The following is a 17197-nucleotide window of genomic DNA, read 5'->3' as shown; positions in this document are numbered from 1 at the left end:
TTCGCGTGCGTTTCCTTCGCCTACTTGGCCTACATGCCTTCTGCCCGTGAAGCGATGTTTCCCCTCGAAAGGCCGTAGGCTACGCCGTCAGAATCGGTTTTTCAGTGAGTTTTGACCCCTCCGACGCTCCGTCGCCTGACAGAATCGCGGCGTTCTTTGTACCCGCCCATCCTCCGCGGACGCCCGCTGCCATGGCGACTTTGCTGCGCCCTGTCCTCCGTCGGCTCTGCGGGCTCCCGGGCCTACAGCGGCCTGCGGCAGGCAAGTGGCGCCGGGTTCTGGGCGCAGGCGGGAAGGAGCCTGAGGGCGCCCGGCTCCTCTGACCTCGGCCTTTTTCTTGCCCCGCAGAAATGCCCCTCCGGGCTAGGAGCGACGGCGCCGGCCCGCTATACTCGCACCACATCCCCACCTCCCCGCTGCAGAAAGCGCTGTTGGCCGCCGGCTCCGCGGCGATGGCGCTCTATAACCCCTACCGCCACGGTAAGGCCGCCCGCGCCTCGCCCCCTGCCCCCGTGGGGGCGGCTTGGAGCCGTTTCCTGTGGGTAACTGGAAGATAGCCTAGGTCGGGGTACCCAAACCTGGTTGCAGCTCGTAACCACTCGGAACGTTTATGAAAATGCAGATTCCTGGATCCCACCTAAACGCCCTGAATCTGAATCTGAATCTGCAGTGGAGGGAGAAATGGGCGTGAAACCGAAAGTCTGTCTTTAAACTACTTGGGAGAATCTGTCATGCAGCCATATTGAGAACATCTAGACTAAATAGATGATTCATAAGTACCGATCAGTTTATAATATCCTACTAGAAAGTCAACTCCGAGGTCGAGGACCATGTCTACCTCGTTCCACTGCATCTGCAGCCTTCTGGATAGTGCCTGGCACATAGTAAATGCTCAATAAATGTTTGCTGGATGTGTGACTAGAACATTCTAGGGTTCTACAGTGTTTTTCTTATGCCTCCTAGATTTTTGAGTTCTGGGAAGTACTGTTATTCCTACTAACAAAAACAGGCTAGGCACTATTATAGTGGCTCACGCCTATAATCCCTATCCGGGGGCCGAAGCGGGCAGATGGCTTGAGCTGAGGAGTTTGAAACCAGCCTGGGCAACACGGTGAATCCCCATCTCTACAAAAAAAAAAATACAAGAATTAATTGGGGCTGGTTGCATGCGGCTGTATTCCCAGGCTGAGGTGGAAGGACCATTTGAGCCGGGGAGTTTGAGACTGCAGTAAGCTGTGATTGCGCTATTGCACTCCAACCTGGGCAACAGAGCGAGACCCTGTCTTAAACAAAAAATACACTATATCTCCATGTCCCCAGTGGTTTTTTGTTTGTTTTGTTTTGAGACACAGTATTGCTCTGTGGCCCACGCTGGAGTGCAGTGGCGCAATCTCAGCTCTATGCAACTTCCACCTCCCAGATTCAAGCGATTCTCGTGCCTCAGCCTCCTGATTAGCTGGGATTACTGGCCTGTGCGGCCTGGCTAATTGTTGTATTTTTAGTAGAGACGGGATTTTGCTATGTTGCCCAGGCTGGTCTCAAACTCCTGACTTCAGGTGATCCTCCCACCTCGGCCTCCCAAAGTGTTGGGATTACAGGCATGAGCCACCACGCCCGGCCAAGACCAGCGAATTTTTTAATTTTTTTGTAGAGACGGCGTCTTGCCACATTGCCCAGGCTGCTCTGGAACTCTTGGCCTCAAGTGATCCTCCTGCCTCAGCCCCCCAGTGTTGAGATTACAGGTGTCAGCCGCTACACTTGGCCACTAAGTGTTATATATATATGATTTTCATAGTTTCTCACATTAACCAGCTAAGAAAGGTGTTGTCTGCACTTCACAAATTAAGACACTGAGGCTGAAAAATGTGAAGCAGGCCAGGCATGGTGGCTCACACCTGTAATCCCAGCAATTTGGGAATGCAAGGTGGGAGGATCACTTGGGGCCAAAGTTCAAGACCAGCCTGGGCAACATAGCAAGACCTCATCTCTACAGAAAATTTAAAAAACTAGCTGCATGCCTGTAGTCCTAGCAGTGAGCTATGATCACACCACTTCACTCCAGCCTGGGCAACAGAGCAAGACCCTGTCTCAAAAAAACAAAACAAAACAGAAATGTGAAGCAATTTGTACTAGGTCACCTAGATAGTGAACGCACCTGGACTGTAGCCCAGCATCTCTGATGCCTAAGCCTCTACCAATCAGTGGAGACATGATATTGTATTGTGAAAAGCGATTCATAAAATCTTTACAACATTGTGCTAACCAGAGCTGTCCCGCCGCAGTAGATTAAGAATAAGAACTATAGATATGTATACTGATCCCTTGTTGTGTGCTGGGTAATTTGCTAAGTGTTTAACCTGAATCCTTATAACAAAGAGCTAGACATCATCCCTAATTTATCCTGTAGGAAACAAAGGCTCAGACCAGGTCAGGTAACTTACCTAAGATGACATCCCCCATTTGTGCCCGTTTCTGTCCTTTCAGACATGGTCGCAGTTCTAGGGGAGACCACAGGACACCGCACCCTGAAGGTCCTCAGGGACCAGATGAGGAGGGATCCAGAGGGTGCCCAGATCCTGCAGTAGGTCCCAGCTCTGCCTGGGGGTCTGGGGGCATTCTCTAGGTATTCTGACCTCTCTAGAATCACATTGTGTTTGTTCTGTTCCGCTAGGGAGCTTTTGATACCCTGGCTACATATGGTTGCACAGGCTGGGCACTGCCCAATTCCAGGGGTGTCATTCACATACATGTGTATACACTGTGATGACTTCCGAGTTGTGCAGTGTGATAGCCTTGGCCCAGTTTCAGCCACAGGACTCTGTGCCTTCATTAAGTTCCCATAACATGTGCTGGCTTTACCCCTCCCTTGCAGTACCTTTTGCAAGTACTCTGGTCACATTCGAGGACTGTCTTCCTGCCGAGATTGTACCCCTGCCCATGTCCTTGGTTTGGGGTAGTATCCTAAGTCCCTGACACTAGCCTGGCCAGTTGTAGGTGCTCCATTAAGGCTTGTGGTGGCCACATTGCTCCTCTGTACATTCTCCCGCCCCTCAGCTCGCTGTAGTTGGATCGTTCACCTACCTTTGCCCACACCCTCCCAATGCCCAAGTCTTGCCTTTCAGGGAGCGTCCCCGGATTTCGACGTCCACCCTCGACCTGGGCAAGCTCCAGAGCCTGCCGGAAGGCTCCCTCGGTCGCGAGTATCTCCGTTTCCTGGATGTGAACGTGAGTTTTCAGCTCCTGTGTATCTGGCAGTCACCAGACAGGACAGAGGAATAGCACAGGCATGACACCCTGAGGAAAGAGGAGCCCTGAGCTGCCACCATCGGCAGGAGTGCTCTTCAGGCTCATGCCAAGGCTTTGTCATTTTCTATGGGATAGGCAAATGGGTGGGAACATGCCTGCAATTGATAATACTGGCCAGTGTTCATTAACCTCCCACTGCATGCCTGATGCCAGCCTCATCCGTGATCTTGCTGAATCCCCCCACAACTCTGTCAAGTATGTTCTATTATTATCCTCTTTTAGTAGATAAGGAAACAGAGGCTCAGAGCAGTGAAGCAAACTTGCTAATTCCACATAACTGGTATTAATGGAGATAGTAATCAACCCCAGATCGTGCTCTTCACTGCTGTACTGTGTCCCCTTATTCCAGGGACATTGCTTTCCCTACGGTATGGCAGGTGTGGCACTCTCCAGCCCCTCCAGCCCCAGGCAGGGAGGACAAGGAGAGGGGGGAAGGGGGTGTCCCGACTACTGGCAAACTCATTCACTAACTGAGGCTCTGCTATGTGCCATCCTTTTTTTTTTTTTTTGAGTCGCTCTGTCGCCCAGGCTAGAGTGCAGTGGCGCGATCTCTGCTCACTGCAAGCTCCGCCTCCCAGGTTCACGCCATTCTCCTGCCTCAGCCTCCCGAGTAGCTGGGACTAAAGGCGCCCGCCACGATGCCCGGCTAATTTTTTGTATTTTTTAGTAGAGACGGGGTTTCACCGTGCTAACCAGGATGGTCTCAATCTCCTGACCACATGATCCGCCCACATCAGCCTCCCAAAGTGCTGGGATTACAGGCGTGAGCCACCGTGCCCAGCCCAACCATTGGCCCATCCTTTTTGTTTTGTTTTGTTTTGAGACAGGGTCCCGCTCTGCCACCCAGGCTGGAGTGCAGTGGCGCCGTCTCGGCTCACTGCAACTCAGCTTCCTGGGTTCAAGCGATTCTCCTGCCTCAACCCCCCATGTAGCTGGGACTACAGGTGCACACCACAACGCCCAGCTAATTTTTGTACTTTTAGTAGAGAGGGGTTTTACCATATTAACCAGGCTGGTCTTGAACTCCTGACCTCAAGTGATCCACCTGCCTCAGCCTCCCAAAATGCTGGGACTACAGGTGTGAGCCACCGTGCCCAGCCCAACCATTGTTTTGTGTACTGGGGATATAATGGTGAACTAGACAGCCAAGTTCCCTGCCCTCATTTCTATTCTACTTTGAGAGGTAGACAATAAAATAGTTTTAAAAAATTTTCAGGGAGGGCACAGCGGCTCACATCTGTAATCCCAGCACTTTGGGAGGCTGGCGGGAGGATCACCTAAGGTCAGGAGTTTGAGACCAGTCTGACCAACATGGTGGAAACCTGTCTCTACTAAAAATACAAAAATTAGCTAGGTGTGATGGTGTGCGCCTGTAATCCCAGCTACTCGGGAGGCTGAGGCAGGAGAATTGATTGAACCCGGGAGGCACAGGTTGCAGTGAGCTGAGATCGCACCACTGCACTCCAGCCTGGGCGACAGAGTGAGACTCTGTCTCCAACAAAACAAAACAAAAAAATTCATATAAAAATACAGGTAAAATGTTTCAAGTAATTAGAATATTCTGGCACGGGTCCGTGCATGTTGGCTCATGCCTGTAATCCTAATACTTTGGGGGGCTGAAGTGGGCGGATCACTTGAGCCCAGGAGTTTGAGACCAGCCTGGACAACATGGTGAAACCCTGTCTCTGCAAAAAATGCAAAAATTAGCCAAGTGTGGTGGTGTATACCCATAGTCCCAGCTACCTGGGAGGGAGTTTGAGGTAGGAGGATCAGTTGAGCCCAGGAGGTCGAGGGCGGTGAGCCGTAATCACGCCACTACACTCCAGCTTGGACAACAGAGCAAGACTCTGTCTCAAAAATAAAAAAAAGTATACCAGCACTATTGTCAGCAGTTGGGATACAGTGGACAAAACCAGCAAAAAGCCTGCCTTTGTGGAACTTACATTCTAGCAGCTATGAAGAGAACAAGTTAGTGTGATAGAAGACAGCTTTGGTATTGGGAAGGGTACAGCCACTTCTGACTGGGTGGTCAGGGCCGGCTCCTCTGAGGAGACTTGGAAGGTAAGGAGGAGCCAACCCTGTGGAGAGCTGAGGAGGAGCATTCTGAGTAGAGGGAATGGCAAGGGCAAAGGCCCCTTGTGTTTAGGAAAAGGAAGGTTGACCAGTGTGGCCGCAGAGGAGGGAGTAGCAGGGAGACAGTGAGTGGGCTGGAAGGGGAGCCAGGGCTGCGCCCTGTAGGCCACCAGAAGGAGGAGTCTGTATTTTGTAATAGGAGCAGTAGGAAACTTGTGGAAGGTTTTGAGCAGGATAGTAAAGTGACCTGATGTGTAAAGGACCTTAGGATCCAGTTGGCCCATCTTCCCTGTCCCTGTCCCATCTTCCCTCCCTCCTGCAACACAGATACATCCCATCAAGGCACCCCTGCCAAATGGCGAGCCAGTCTGGCTGATGGAGGTGAGGGGTCTCCAAAGGTTGCCCTAGAACAGTTTCTCAAGCTGGGCATGTTAATGTTTAGGCTGGATCACTCTTTGTTGTGGGGGCGGTCCTGAGCCTGGTAGGATGTTTAGTGGCATCCCTGGCTTCTACCCACTGGATGCCAGGAGCACCCCCCCGTTAAGTTGTGACAACCACAGATGTCTCCAGAGATTACAGATGTTCCCTGGTGGGCAGTTGAGAACCACTGCTCTGAATGGTTATTGTCCCCGAGACGATGTTCTGTTCCTCACAGTCTCCTGCACAGCTACCTTGACGGGGCGATCACCTGCCCTATTTTAAACCATCTCTCTCAGATTTCACCAGGATGCAAGTCATTTCATCAGTGGGAAACTCACCAGGGTGACCTGCCTCAAGTGCTACACAGGGAGGGACAGTCTGAATTTCCCCCAGTCTTTAGCCCTGTTGCTGTGGATGGGAGGGGGTAGCAGGGACAGGACTGCTAGGACACCTTGCTCAGCCACAGCCCCACTTGTAACCGCGCTGGCAATTGTGACACTTGTAGAGCAAGGAAATCAGCAGCTCGTGGAATGTGAAGGAGCACCTTTGTCCCCAGAGAGATTTAGATAAAGGTTCAAGGTGAGGCTACCCTCCCCTCCCTGAGGCTGATTTTGGTGAGAGGTGTGGTCATCTTGTAGTATCAAGACTACAGGCATGGGCTTGAGAATTAGGAGGAGCCTGAGTGAGAATCCTGGCTCTCTTCCCAGCTTTACAAGCCTGGACGAATCCTTTGACCTCGCTGAGTCTCAGGTTCCTCATCAGAAGTAAGAGGACCTCCCATATATCTTCCAGGGCACTTATCGGCCTTGGTAATGGATATTAAGGCCACTGGCTTTGGAATCCAGCAGACTTTGTTTCAAATGCTGACTCAGCCACTTTACTAGCTGTGTGATCTTGGGCAAATTACTTTATCTCTCTGAGCCTTGTTTTCCTTATTTTTATTTATTTATTTATTTTTTTGAGTCTCGCTGTGTCACCCAGGCTGGAGGGCAGTGGCACAATCTTGGCTCACTGCAACCTCCACCTCCTGGCAATTCTCCTGCCTCAGCCTCCTGAGTAGCTGGGACTACAGGCGCACGCCACCACGCCTGGCTAATTTTTGTATTTTTAGTATAGGCGGGATTTCGTCATATTGGCCAGGCTGGTCTCAAACTCCTGACCTCAAGTGATCCGCTGGCCTTGGCCTCCCAAAGTGTTGGGATTACAGGCATGAGCCACCATGCCCGGCCCTTGTTTTCCTTATCTATATCTGCAGTAATAACAATATTTACCTCCAAGATTGCAAGGATGAAAGGATAATATATGTAAAAGACACCCTAGGTGCCGGCACCTGGTGGATACTCTATGATCACCTTCAGCTTCACACAGCAGGCTAAGGCCATTCTTTGGGAACAGGAAGACCAGGCTGTTCCCACTGTGTATGGGTGCTGCTGAGTACTCAGAGGCAGTGGGCAGTTAAGAGGAGAAGAGTTCTGGGATCAGAAAAGTGCCCAGGACTGGCCTTTTATTCATATGTTCAAGAGGTGTTCATTCATCCAGGCCCTGGATCAGGCTACCGGAGGTAAAAGAATAAGTGAAACAGAGCCAGTCCTGCCCTTGTGTAGCAGACAGGCTGTCTGGATACTGTCCATAAAAATAAAATGTGAGCGGCTGGGCACGGTGGCTCACAACTGTAATCCCAGCTCTCTGGGAGGCCCAGGCGGGTGGATCACAAAGTCAGGAGTTTGAGACCAGCCTGACCAACATGGTGAAACCCTGTCTCTACTAAAAAAAAAAAAAAAAAATTAGCCGGGCGTAGTGGCACGTGCCTGTAATCCTAGCTACTCAGGAAGCTGAGGCAGAAGAATTGCTTGAATCCGGGAGGAGGAGATTGCAGTAAGCCGAGATTGCACCACGGCACTCCAACCTGGGCGACAGAGCAAGACTCCATCTCAAAAAAAATAAAAATAAATAAATAAATAAAATGTGAGCACGTAGGTAATTTTTAATTGTCTGCCAGCTACTTTAATAGCAAAAAGAAATTAATTTTTTTGCTATTAAAATTAAGGTGGAATTTTTTTGTTTGTTTTTTTGAGATAGAGTCTCACTCTGTTGCCCAGGCTGGAGTGCAATGGTGCCATCTCAGCTCACTGCAACCTCTGCCTTATGGGATCAAGCAATTCTCTTGTCTCAGCCTCCCAAGTAGCTGGGATTACAGGCACCTGCCACCATGCCTGGCTAATTTTTGACCATATTGGTCAGGCTGGCCTTGAACTCCTCAGGTGATCCGCCCTCCTCAGCCTCCCAAAGTGCTGGGATTGTAACCATGAGTCATCGTGCCTGGCTAGAATTGATTTTAAATATGCATCTTGTTTAGCCCAATATATCCAAAGTATTATTTCAACAAGTAATCAATTTTCTTTTTTTTTTTTTTTTTTTGAGACGAAGTCTCACTCTGTCGCCCAGGCTGGAGTGCAGTGGCGCGATCTCGGCTCGCTGCAAGCTCCGCCTCCCGGGCTTATGCCATTCTCCTGCCTCAGCCTCCCGAGTAGCTGGGACTACAGGCGCCCACCGCCACGCCCGGAGAATTTTTTGTATTTTTAGTAGAGACGGAGTTTCACCGTGTTAGCCAGGATGGTCTTGATCTCCTGACCTCATGATCCACCTGCCTCAGCCTCCCAAAGTGCTGGGATTACAGGCGTGAGCCACCGCGCCCGGCCAGTATTTTTAAATCATTGAGAGTTTTACATTTTTTTCATACTAAGCATTTGAAGTCTCGTGTGTATTTTATATGATCAGCACATCTCGCTTGGACACCTTTCTTGGCCACATGTGGCAAGTGGCTGCCATACTGGACAGTGCAGGTCTAGGAGACATTAATACTCACATCCACTAAACATCAAGGTACAGTTATTTTGAGTGCCACTAAGAGGTGAATGATGTTTCCAGAGACCATAACATGAACCCACTTGGTCTGTAGGTTAGGGGTGGCCTCTCTGTGGTGGGGGGAAGGGATGGGGGACAGGGGACACTTAACCCAGGTCATGAAGGATAAGTAGGAGTTACCACAGTGAAGATGGAGGTAGTGGGAGAGAGCACCCCAAGCTGGGAGCAAGTTGTGCTAGGATCAGGGTCTTTGGGGCTTCATTATTTATTTTTAGAGACAATGTCTTGCTTGAGTGCAGTGGTATAGTCATAGCTCCCTGTAACCTCAAACTCCTGGGCTCAAGCATCCTCCTGTCCCAGCCTCCTGAGTAGCTGGGACTATAGGCACACACCACCACACCTGACTAATTTTTGTATTTTTTTTGTTCTGGGTTTTTTTTTTCTTTGAAACAGAGTCTCTGTCACCCAGGCAGGAGTGCAGTGGTGCAATCTCGGCTCACTGCAAACCTCCGCCTCCTGGGTTCAAGTGATTCTCCTGTCTCAGCCTCCCGAGTAGCTGGGACTACAGGTGTGCACCACCACACCCGGCTAATTTTTGTATTTTTTAGTAGAGACAGGGTTTCACCGTATTGGTCAGGCTGGTGTTGAACTCCTGATCTCAGGTGATCCGCCCACCTTAGCCTCCCAAAGTGCTGGGATTTACAGGCATGAGCCTCGGCCCCCGGCCAGTTGCCAGAGTTTTCTAGTAGGTATGAGTTAGGTGAGAGTTGTGACGGTGTCAGAGACAGACTGGCAAATCGGGCCCTGGGAACCATCAGGAAGGGTTCTAGGGGAGGCTCATGGTTGTCAGAGGGTCTCCCCAGACACCCGAGCACCCACCCGCTTCGTGGATGATGAGGAGCTAGCGTATGTGATTCAGCGGTACCGGGAGGTGCACGACATGCTTCACACCCTGCTGGGGATGCCCACCAACATCCTGGGTGAGTGCCCCCAACCCTGATGGCCTGTCTCCCTGGGGTGGCTTCAGGGCCAGGGCACGGCTTGCCTATCTCCACCACCCTCTGCATCACCTGGCTTGGTGCCTCAATTTCTGCTTTACCTGAACATCTTAGTAGCATCTTTGCCACATGTCCCCCTTCTCCCTCCCACTGCCCCTCAGGGCTCCTGCACTAATGGAGCAGCAGAGCCCATCTTCAAGGCTCCTGGTGTCTTTTTAGGCTTTAGCTGCCTCCCTGCTCTGAAACCTCAGTAGCTCCCTAAGGCCTGCAGGAACCATCCTGGAGTGTTTAGCCTGGCTTATGGGGTCATGGGGTCCTCTGCGCCCTGACCCCAGGCTTCCTTTCCATCCCCTACTCCCTTCTGTTCACTCTTGGGCTCTCTCCCGTACTCCAAGCCAAGTGCCCCAGGGCCCAGCACAGGCCAGGACTGGGCACAGCTGACCCCGTAGAGATTAGGGAGGAACAGTTGCCTCTCTTTACCCTGCTGTGAGCACCACTAGCCTTTCCTTCAGATAGCCTGTTCACCTCCCAACCCATCCCTCACCCACAGGGGAGATCGTGGTGAAATGGTTTGAGGCTGTCCAGACTGGCCTGCCCATGTGCATCCTGGGTGCATTCTTTGGACCGATCCGACTTGGCACTCAGTAAGTTTTCAAGTGGTAGCTGGGTCGGGGTTGAGGGTGGTATCAGGACAGAACTCAGAGGGACCAGGGCTCTTAGAAGTAGGAAGAGCACACGGGCCCCTGCGCAGCCCGTTCCAGTTCTCCAGGAAGTAAGGGTAGAAAGAATGGAGCAGAGATGTGAAACTGGCCTGGGGCAAGGGTCTTCAAGTGAGCAAATAAAGCCTGTACATTTCACAGGACTCTGGGGTCTCTTGGGCCAGGCCTAAGTGCATGGTCAGAATGACGAGCGTCAGTGGGAAGGCAGGTTGGTGTTAGATTCTGGAGTGAGGGAGCCATGATTTAAATCTGAGCTTCGACATGTTCAAGATGTGTGGCTTTGGGCTTGAGATTCCACCTTGCTGAGCTCTGTTGCCTCATCTAAAAAGCAGGGATAATAACTACCTCCTTCCGAGGCCTTTGTGAGGATGAACTGAGAAAATGCACAAGTGCTGAGCAGTCGAGTGCCTGGCCCCCAGGGACTTGATGTTTTCTTTTTCCTCTGCTGCCCCACAGGAGCCTGCAAGTGCTGGTCTCAGAGTTGATCCCATGGGCCATTCAGAACGGGCGCAGAGCCCCATGTGTCCTCAACCTGTACTATGAGCGGCGCTGGGAGCAGTCCCTGAGGGCTCTGCGGGAGGAGCTGGGCATTACAGCACCACCCATGCACGTCCAGGGCTTGGCCTGAGCTCCTGAGCCAGCGGGGCCTGGCCTACCTCCCCCATCCCCTGCTTCCCTTGGAGGCAGAGGGCTCCCTTGACTACCTTTGTTCCTCTTCTTTGAACACTGACCCTTGGACAACATTTATCATAATTTGTCATAACCACTGCTGAGTGGCCTTGAGGACGAACCCCGCAGGGAGCAAGCAGTACAGTGGCATTCCCAGGGGGACCAGCAGCTGCCCAAGGAGAACCATGCATGAACAGTATCAGTCGTCTGGGCTCATGCTGGGATGTCGCAGTGCTCCTGTTGCAACTCCTCCCAGCCAGCCAGGTTTGCTGGGGGCCAGGCTGGGTGTCCTCACAGGAGTGAGGGCTACACCCAATTCCAAAAGCCTGAGAAGAGAGAAGTGGAGGGGGAGGCGAGTGTGTGAATAAAGGCTCCCATCAGGTCAAGTGTCTGCTTGTCCTCCTTTCCCCCAGGGATGCCCCTGACTTTGGCACTCTTGCGCCTTCCACGCACCCTAGTGCTTGGAAGTAGAAGTTTCCCTCCCAGCCTGGGCTCTAGCTGCTTGTCCCCTCTCCTCTGGCCGAAGTTGGGTGGACATGGATTCAAATTCCCAGCTCCTCCCTGTTTTTTTGTTTGTTTGTTTTTTTGTTTTTTGTTTTTTGTTTTGAGATGGAGTCTCGCTCTGTCGCCAGGCTGGAGTGCAATGGCGAGATCTCGGCTCATTGCAACCTCCACCTCCCAGGTTCAAATGATTCTCCTGCTTCAGCCTCCCGAATAGCTGGGACTACAAGTGCGTGCCACCACACTCAGCTAATTTTTGTATTTTTAGAGACGGGGTTTCACCATGTTGGCCAGGATGGTCTCGATCTCTTGACCTCGTGGTCCACCCATCTCGGCCTCCCAAAGTGCTGGGATTATAGGCATAAGCCACCGCACCCAGCCAACTCCTCCCTGTTTTCCAGCAGAGGACTTAGGGCAAGTCCCTTCCCCTCTCTGAGTCCCCATTTCATCATCAGGAAAAGTGGAATCCTAAGGCACTCATCCCCTAGGACTATTGTGGGGGTTTCTGAGGGGACATTCAGAAGGCGGACTTCAGAAAAAGGGCCCAAGGAGCAGGAGGTGGGGTTTTTTATTGTTGTTGTTGTTTGAGACAAGCTCTTGCCCTGTCATGTAGGCTGGAGTGCATGGCATAATCTTGGCTCACTGCACCCTCAACTTCCTGGGCCCAAGCAGTCTTCATCTCAACCTCCCCAGTAGCTGAGGCCACAGGTACACACCACCATGCCCAACTAATTTTTTTTAAATTTATATTTATTTATTTTTGAGACAGGGTCTCACTCTTTTTGCCCAGGCTGGAGTGCAGTGGCACGATCTCGGCTCACTGCAACCTCTGCCCAAGTTCAAGCAAGTCTCCCATCTCAGCCTCCCCAGGAGCTGGGACTACAGGCGCATGCCATCATGCCCAGCTAATTTTTGTATTTTTTGGTAGAGATGAAGTTTCACCATGTTGGCCAGGCTGGTCTTGAACACCTGACCTCAGGCGATCCAGCCACCTCGGCCTCCCAAAGTGCTGGGATTACAGGCGTGAGCCACCAGGACTGGCCGCCCAACTAATTTTAATTTTTTGTAGAGATGAGGTCTCTATGTTGCACAGGCTGCTTGAACTCCTGGGCTCAAGTGATCCTCCCACCCTTGGCCTTCCAAATAATCCAGATGTGAACCACTGTTTCCAGCCAATCAGGAGCTGTTTTATTCTTACTGTGTTCATAAGCACAAAAAGCTGCAGTTCATTTTGGAGTGGCAAAAAGGCATTTTCCTTGGGTAAGAGCCAAGGAGCAAGGACCGGCTGGATGAAAGGTATTAGAAGAGTGGGTGGCCCTGGCTTGGGTTTAGAACCAGAAAAGCCCCAAGATGGAAGAGGCTTTAGCATTTTTCAGGCCAATTCCTCATTGCGTGAATAGATGATTGATGGCCCAGAGGCAGGCAGAGAATTGCCTGGAGTAACTAAAACACAGGCCACAGGCCCCCTGGTATGTTTACCAGTGCCTCAGTTTCCCTATCTATAATCAGTTTCTAACTGTACTATATGTCAGGCAGTACTAAGCACTTGAGATGCATTATCGCATTGACACCTCAAGGTCACCACCCAAGGAGGGAGATGGTATTTTGCTTGTGTTTTACTAACGAGGCAGTAGGAGTAGAGCTGGGGTTGGAACCACGGGTTGTCTGAAGACCTGCTCAGCACTGCCATACCAGGGCCCCAGCCTTCCCTGTGCGCACCACGTCTGCTTCAGGGATCCCAATAGCAGAGGAAGGGCAGGGGAGGCTGGAGGCCCACCTCAGAACCATGGACTTTTCAGGAGGGAAACCTTGTTCTGAGCTCCTTGAATCTGCGGGAAAAGGAGGCCATGCTAGTGAGTCCCCATACCTCACCAGTCTCTGCAGACCTGCCGGCTGTTTCTGCAGCTTCCCAGGGTCCCAGGCACCCCCACTGCAGCTCACTAAAGTCAACAGTGCCAGGGTGGCAGCGGAGGTCAGACAGATGGCCTTCACTGCCCAGCTGAGCAGCTCACCTGCTCTAGGCAGGCAGTGCCTGGACAACCCTGGGCCTTTATAGCACATGTGAGATGGACACAAAGCATCAGGCTTAGCTGGGAATGGAGTCTGGTCTCCTGAGCATAGGGTGGCATTTGTGTTACCAGCTCATGATTGGAGAAAAATCAAACTGGCTATAGGTAATCACTGGTGAGGCCCTACCAACTTCTGCCTAGAAACGCCTATTCTCCCATCTCAGTAAACCATGCTTGCCTTCATCCTGCTCCCTGAACACACCAGGCTTCTTCCTGCCTTTGGGAACAGCACCGTGTCCCCAGGTTGTTACATGGTGAGCTCCTTGTCATTCACATCTCTGCTCAAATGTCACAGCAGAGATGTCTTCCTGGGCTTCCTGCCATCTAAAGCAGTCCCTAGTCCCCCTCTCCCTCTCTCCATGCTATCATCTTCTGTTTATTATTATTTATTTTTTGAGATGGGGTCTCATTCTGTCACCCAGGCTGGAGTGCAGTGCCACTATGACGGCTCACTACAGCCTTGACCTCCTGGGCTCCAGGATCCTCCTGTTTTAGCTTCCCTAGTAGCTGGGCCTATGGATGCATGCCACCACGCCTAGCTAAGTTTTGTTTGTTTGTTTGTTTGTTTTGTTTTTTTGTTTTGAGATGGAGTCTCGCTCTGTCACCCAGGCTGGAGTGCAATGGCGTGATCTCAGCTTACTGCAACCTCCCTTTCCCAGGGTCAAGCAATTCTCCTGCCTCAGCCTCCCAAGTAGGTGGGATTACAGGGGTGCACCACCATGTCCAGCTAATTTTTATTTTTAGTAGAGACGGGGTTTCACCATGTTGACCAGGCTGGTCTCGAAATCCTGACCTCAGGTGATCTGCCCACTTTGGCATCCCAAAGTGCTAGGATTACATGCCTGACCCACCGTGCCCGGTCAAGTGGTTTTTTTTTTTTTTTTTTTTTTGGCGGCTGGGGGGATGGAGTCTCACTCTGTTGCCCAGGCTGGAGTGCAATGGCGTGATCTCGGCTCACTGCAACCTCCCACCTACTGGGTTCAGGCGATTCTCCTGCCTCAGCCTCCCGAGTAGCTGGGATTACAGGTGCCTGCCACCATGCCCGGCTGATTTTTTTTTTTAATTGTTAGTAGAGATGTGGTTTCACCATGTTGGTCAGGCTGGTCTCAAACTCCTGATCTTGTGATCCCCCCGCCTCAGCCTCCCAAAGTGCTGGGATTACAGGTGTGGGCCACCGGGCCCGGCTTTTTTTTTTTTTTTTCTTTTGTAGAGACAGGGTCTTGCTATGTTGGCTCAGCCGGTCTTGAACTCCTGGCCTCAAGCCATCTTCCTGCCTTGACCTCCCAAAGTGCTGGTATTCCAGATATGAGCCACCGCACCCTACCCTTATTTTCTTTAGAGCATTCACCACTCTGAAATTATTTTGTTGGTAGAGCTGGGGGGGGTGGCTCATGCCTGGAGTCCCAGCACTTTGGGAGGCCTGGGGGGGCAGATCACTTGAGCTCAAGAGTTCCAGACTAGCCTGAACAACATGATGAAACCTCGTCTCTACTAAAAATACAAAAAATTAGCCAGGTGTGGTGGCGCACACCTGTAGCCCTAGCTACCCAGGAGGCTGAGGTAGCAGGAGCACCTGAGCCCAGGAGGTGAAGGCTGCAGTCAGCTGTGATTGTCTGGGCGACAGTAGTGAGACCCCATCTCAAAAAAAAAAAATTAAAAAATTTTAATGACAATACTGTGATGAGCGTGACACCAGCACAGTGAGCACTGAGTGAGGGATGACCTATTCCATCTCACTTCCACCTGTCCTCTGTGCGGCCAGCTAGACTGTAAGCAACTGAAAGGCAGGCTGTCCTGTTCTGTGTTGTCTTGCTTCTCCCCTTCAGGCCTGACCCAATGTCCGGTGGTACTGCTTTGGTTTCTCCAGTGTGACAAGCCTGACTGAAGGAGAGCAGGTGGCTGGTCACCAGCACCCTCCCGCTAACTCTCACCTGCCCACTTGCATATGACCTCAGTAGTTGATGTGGAAGTACTCATGTTTATACTCACGAATCCTGGTGTGCATAAGGTCAGAGCCTCCAATTCACTCTCCCTTTCATTCATTCAAGAAATGTTGTGCCAGGCGCAGTGGCTCATGCCTGTAATCCCAATACTTTGGGAGGCTGAGGCGGATGGATCACGAGGTCAGGAGATCGAGACCATCCTGGCTAACACGGTGAAACCCTGTCTCTACTAAAAAAAATACAAAAAAATTAGCTGGGCCTGGTGGCGGGCGCCTGTAGTCCCAGCTACTCGGGAGGCTGAGGCAGGAGAATGGCGTGAACCTGGGAGGCGGAGCTTGCAGTGAGCCAAGATCGCGCCACTGCACTCCAGCCTGGACGACAGAGCAAGACTCCGTCTCGGAAAAAAAAAAAAAAAATACTCCCCACAAATCTCCATGCTGACCCTGTGAGGTATTATTAATTAGTATGTCCCATTTTTTATATATAAGAACAAAATGAATCTTGACCTTTCAGCTGAGAAGGCGAACTCAATGCTCATGCCCATACCACTGCACAATCTGCCTCCTGACGGTGATACCCATGAAGGATGTGGTGCTGGAATTTACTCAAGTCCCCAAAAGGAGGCACCCTATATTCCAGAAGAAATAGGTCCAAATCCTTATCAGACCAAAATTTCATCTTTATTTTTATTATTATTAGTTTTTTGAGACAGGCTCTCACTGCTCTGTTGCTCAGGCTGGAGTGCAGTGGCGCAATCTCGGCTTACTGCGACCTCCACCTCCCAGGTTCAAGCAATTCTCCTGCCTCAGCCTCCCAGGGATCTATTAATATTTAAGGACAAGTGGCAACTGTGGATGCCCAACATGGTTACTTAACAAGAAACCAATTTTTCAGAGGCCAAGAGTCCCAACAGGGCCGAGAATCTGGCCACTCGCCTATGGCTCTGGAGGTGGCATGACAAATATAGGTTAACTGATTTGTTGCAGGGACCAGAGATCATAGATGGTGAAGTTAACTAAGGGCCTCCAAATCCGTGTCCTTTGTGCCAACAGGTGTGCCAGGCTGCTCACAAGACACCATGGTATGAGAAAGGATTTCTCGTAGTCACCTAGACACCAGGTTTATGGCTGTGTCGCAGCAAAGTTGGGTGTGACTTATGATTTTCCTTCTGAACCTTATTTGTTAGATAGGTCCTGGAGTCCTTAAAACACGCAGGTGGAAGTCAGGGAGTAGGAGCCATCAAAATTCGACTCTGGTGGGACTCGAACCCACAACCTTTGAATGACCACACTAGGCTCAGCTAGAAGTCCAATGCGCTATCCATTGCGCCACAGAGCCGGCTGCGGAACTCGGCCGCCCCGCTCACCTCTGCCTGAAACCGCCCTCTTAGCGAGCTTTTAGGTGTTGTGCTGGGTGTTTGCTGAACTCGGCCGGGGCCCGAGAGCGTGCTCCGGGTTTTCGGCTGTGGTGTGGACTGGGGTGCTCTTCCTACATCCGGGCGCTGGGGACAGCAGGGGGCAAGGGCCGGGGTCGGCAGGGAGGAAGGGCCGGGGTGAAGCCCGCCTGTCTCCTCGCAGACTCGGGGGTCTCCTCGGCTGGGTGGGGCCGCGCGGCGTGGACTACAACTCCCAGCG

At 51.5% G+C, this 17197-nt stretch overlaps 1 protein-coding gene and 1 non-coding gene across 4 annotated transcripts; one reads left to right on the top strand and one right to left on the bottom strand.

The window, feature by feature from the left end:
• Positions 1-136: 136 nt before the first annotated feature.
• On the top strand, positions 137-11436 carry COQ4 (coenzyme Q4). Of its 3 annotated transcripts, XM_520291.9 has the most exons (7): positions 137-261; positions 349-480; positions 2485-2581; positions 3123-3225; positions 9515-9644; positions 10213-10306; positions 10838-11436. In XM_520291.9, the coding sequence occupies exons 1-7, from the start codon at positions 192-194 to the stop codon at positions 11007-11009; spliced, it is 798 nt and encodes a 265-aa protein (XP_520291.2). In that variant the 5' UTR covers positions 137-191; the 3' UTR covers positions 11010-11436. The 3 variants fall into 3 exon arrangements, 2 of the variants coding, with proteins under 2 accessions (XP_520291.2, XP_054515138.1); XR_010148567.1 differs by lacking the exons at positions 2485-2581; positions 9515-9644; XM_054659163.2 differs by lacking the exons at positions 2485-2581; positions 10213-10306; positions 10838-11436 and having other exon boundaries at positions 9515-9649.
• A 5374-nt stretch (positions 11437-16810) lies between these two features.
• On the bottom strand, positions 16811-16901 carry TRNAR-UCU (transfer RNA arginine (anticodon UCU)). Its single transcript is given in 2 exon segments — positions 16811-16846; positions 16865-16901. It is a non-coding gene; the product is annotated as a tRNA-Arg (tRNA).
• Positions 16902-17197: the final 296 nt, after the last annotated feature.

This window comes from Pan troglodytes, chromosome 11 (assembly GCF_028858775.2).
Source record: "Pan troglodytes isolate AG18354 chromosome 11, NHGRI_mPanTro3-v2.0_pri, whole genome shotgun sequence".
Classification (NCBI taxonomy): Eukaryota; Metazoa; Chordata; class Mammalia; order Primates; family Hominidae; genus Pan; species Pan troglodytes.
Note: the sequence above shows the minus strand (reverse complement) of the source record. Positions and strands in the feature narration are given on the sequence as shown.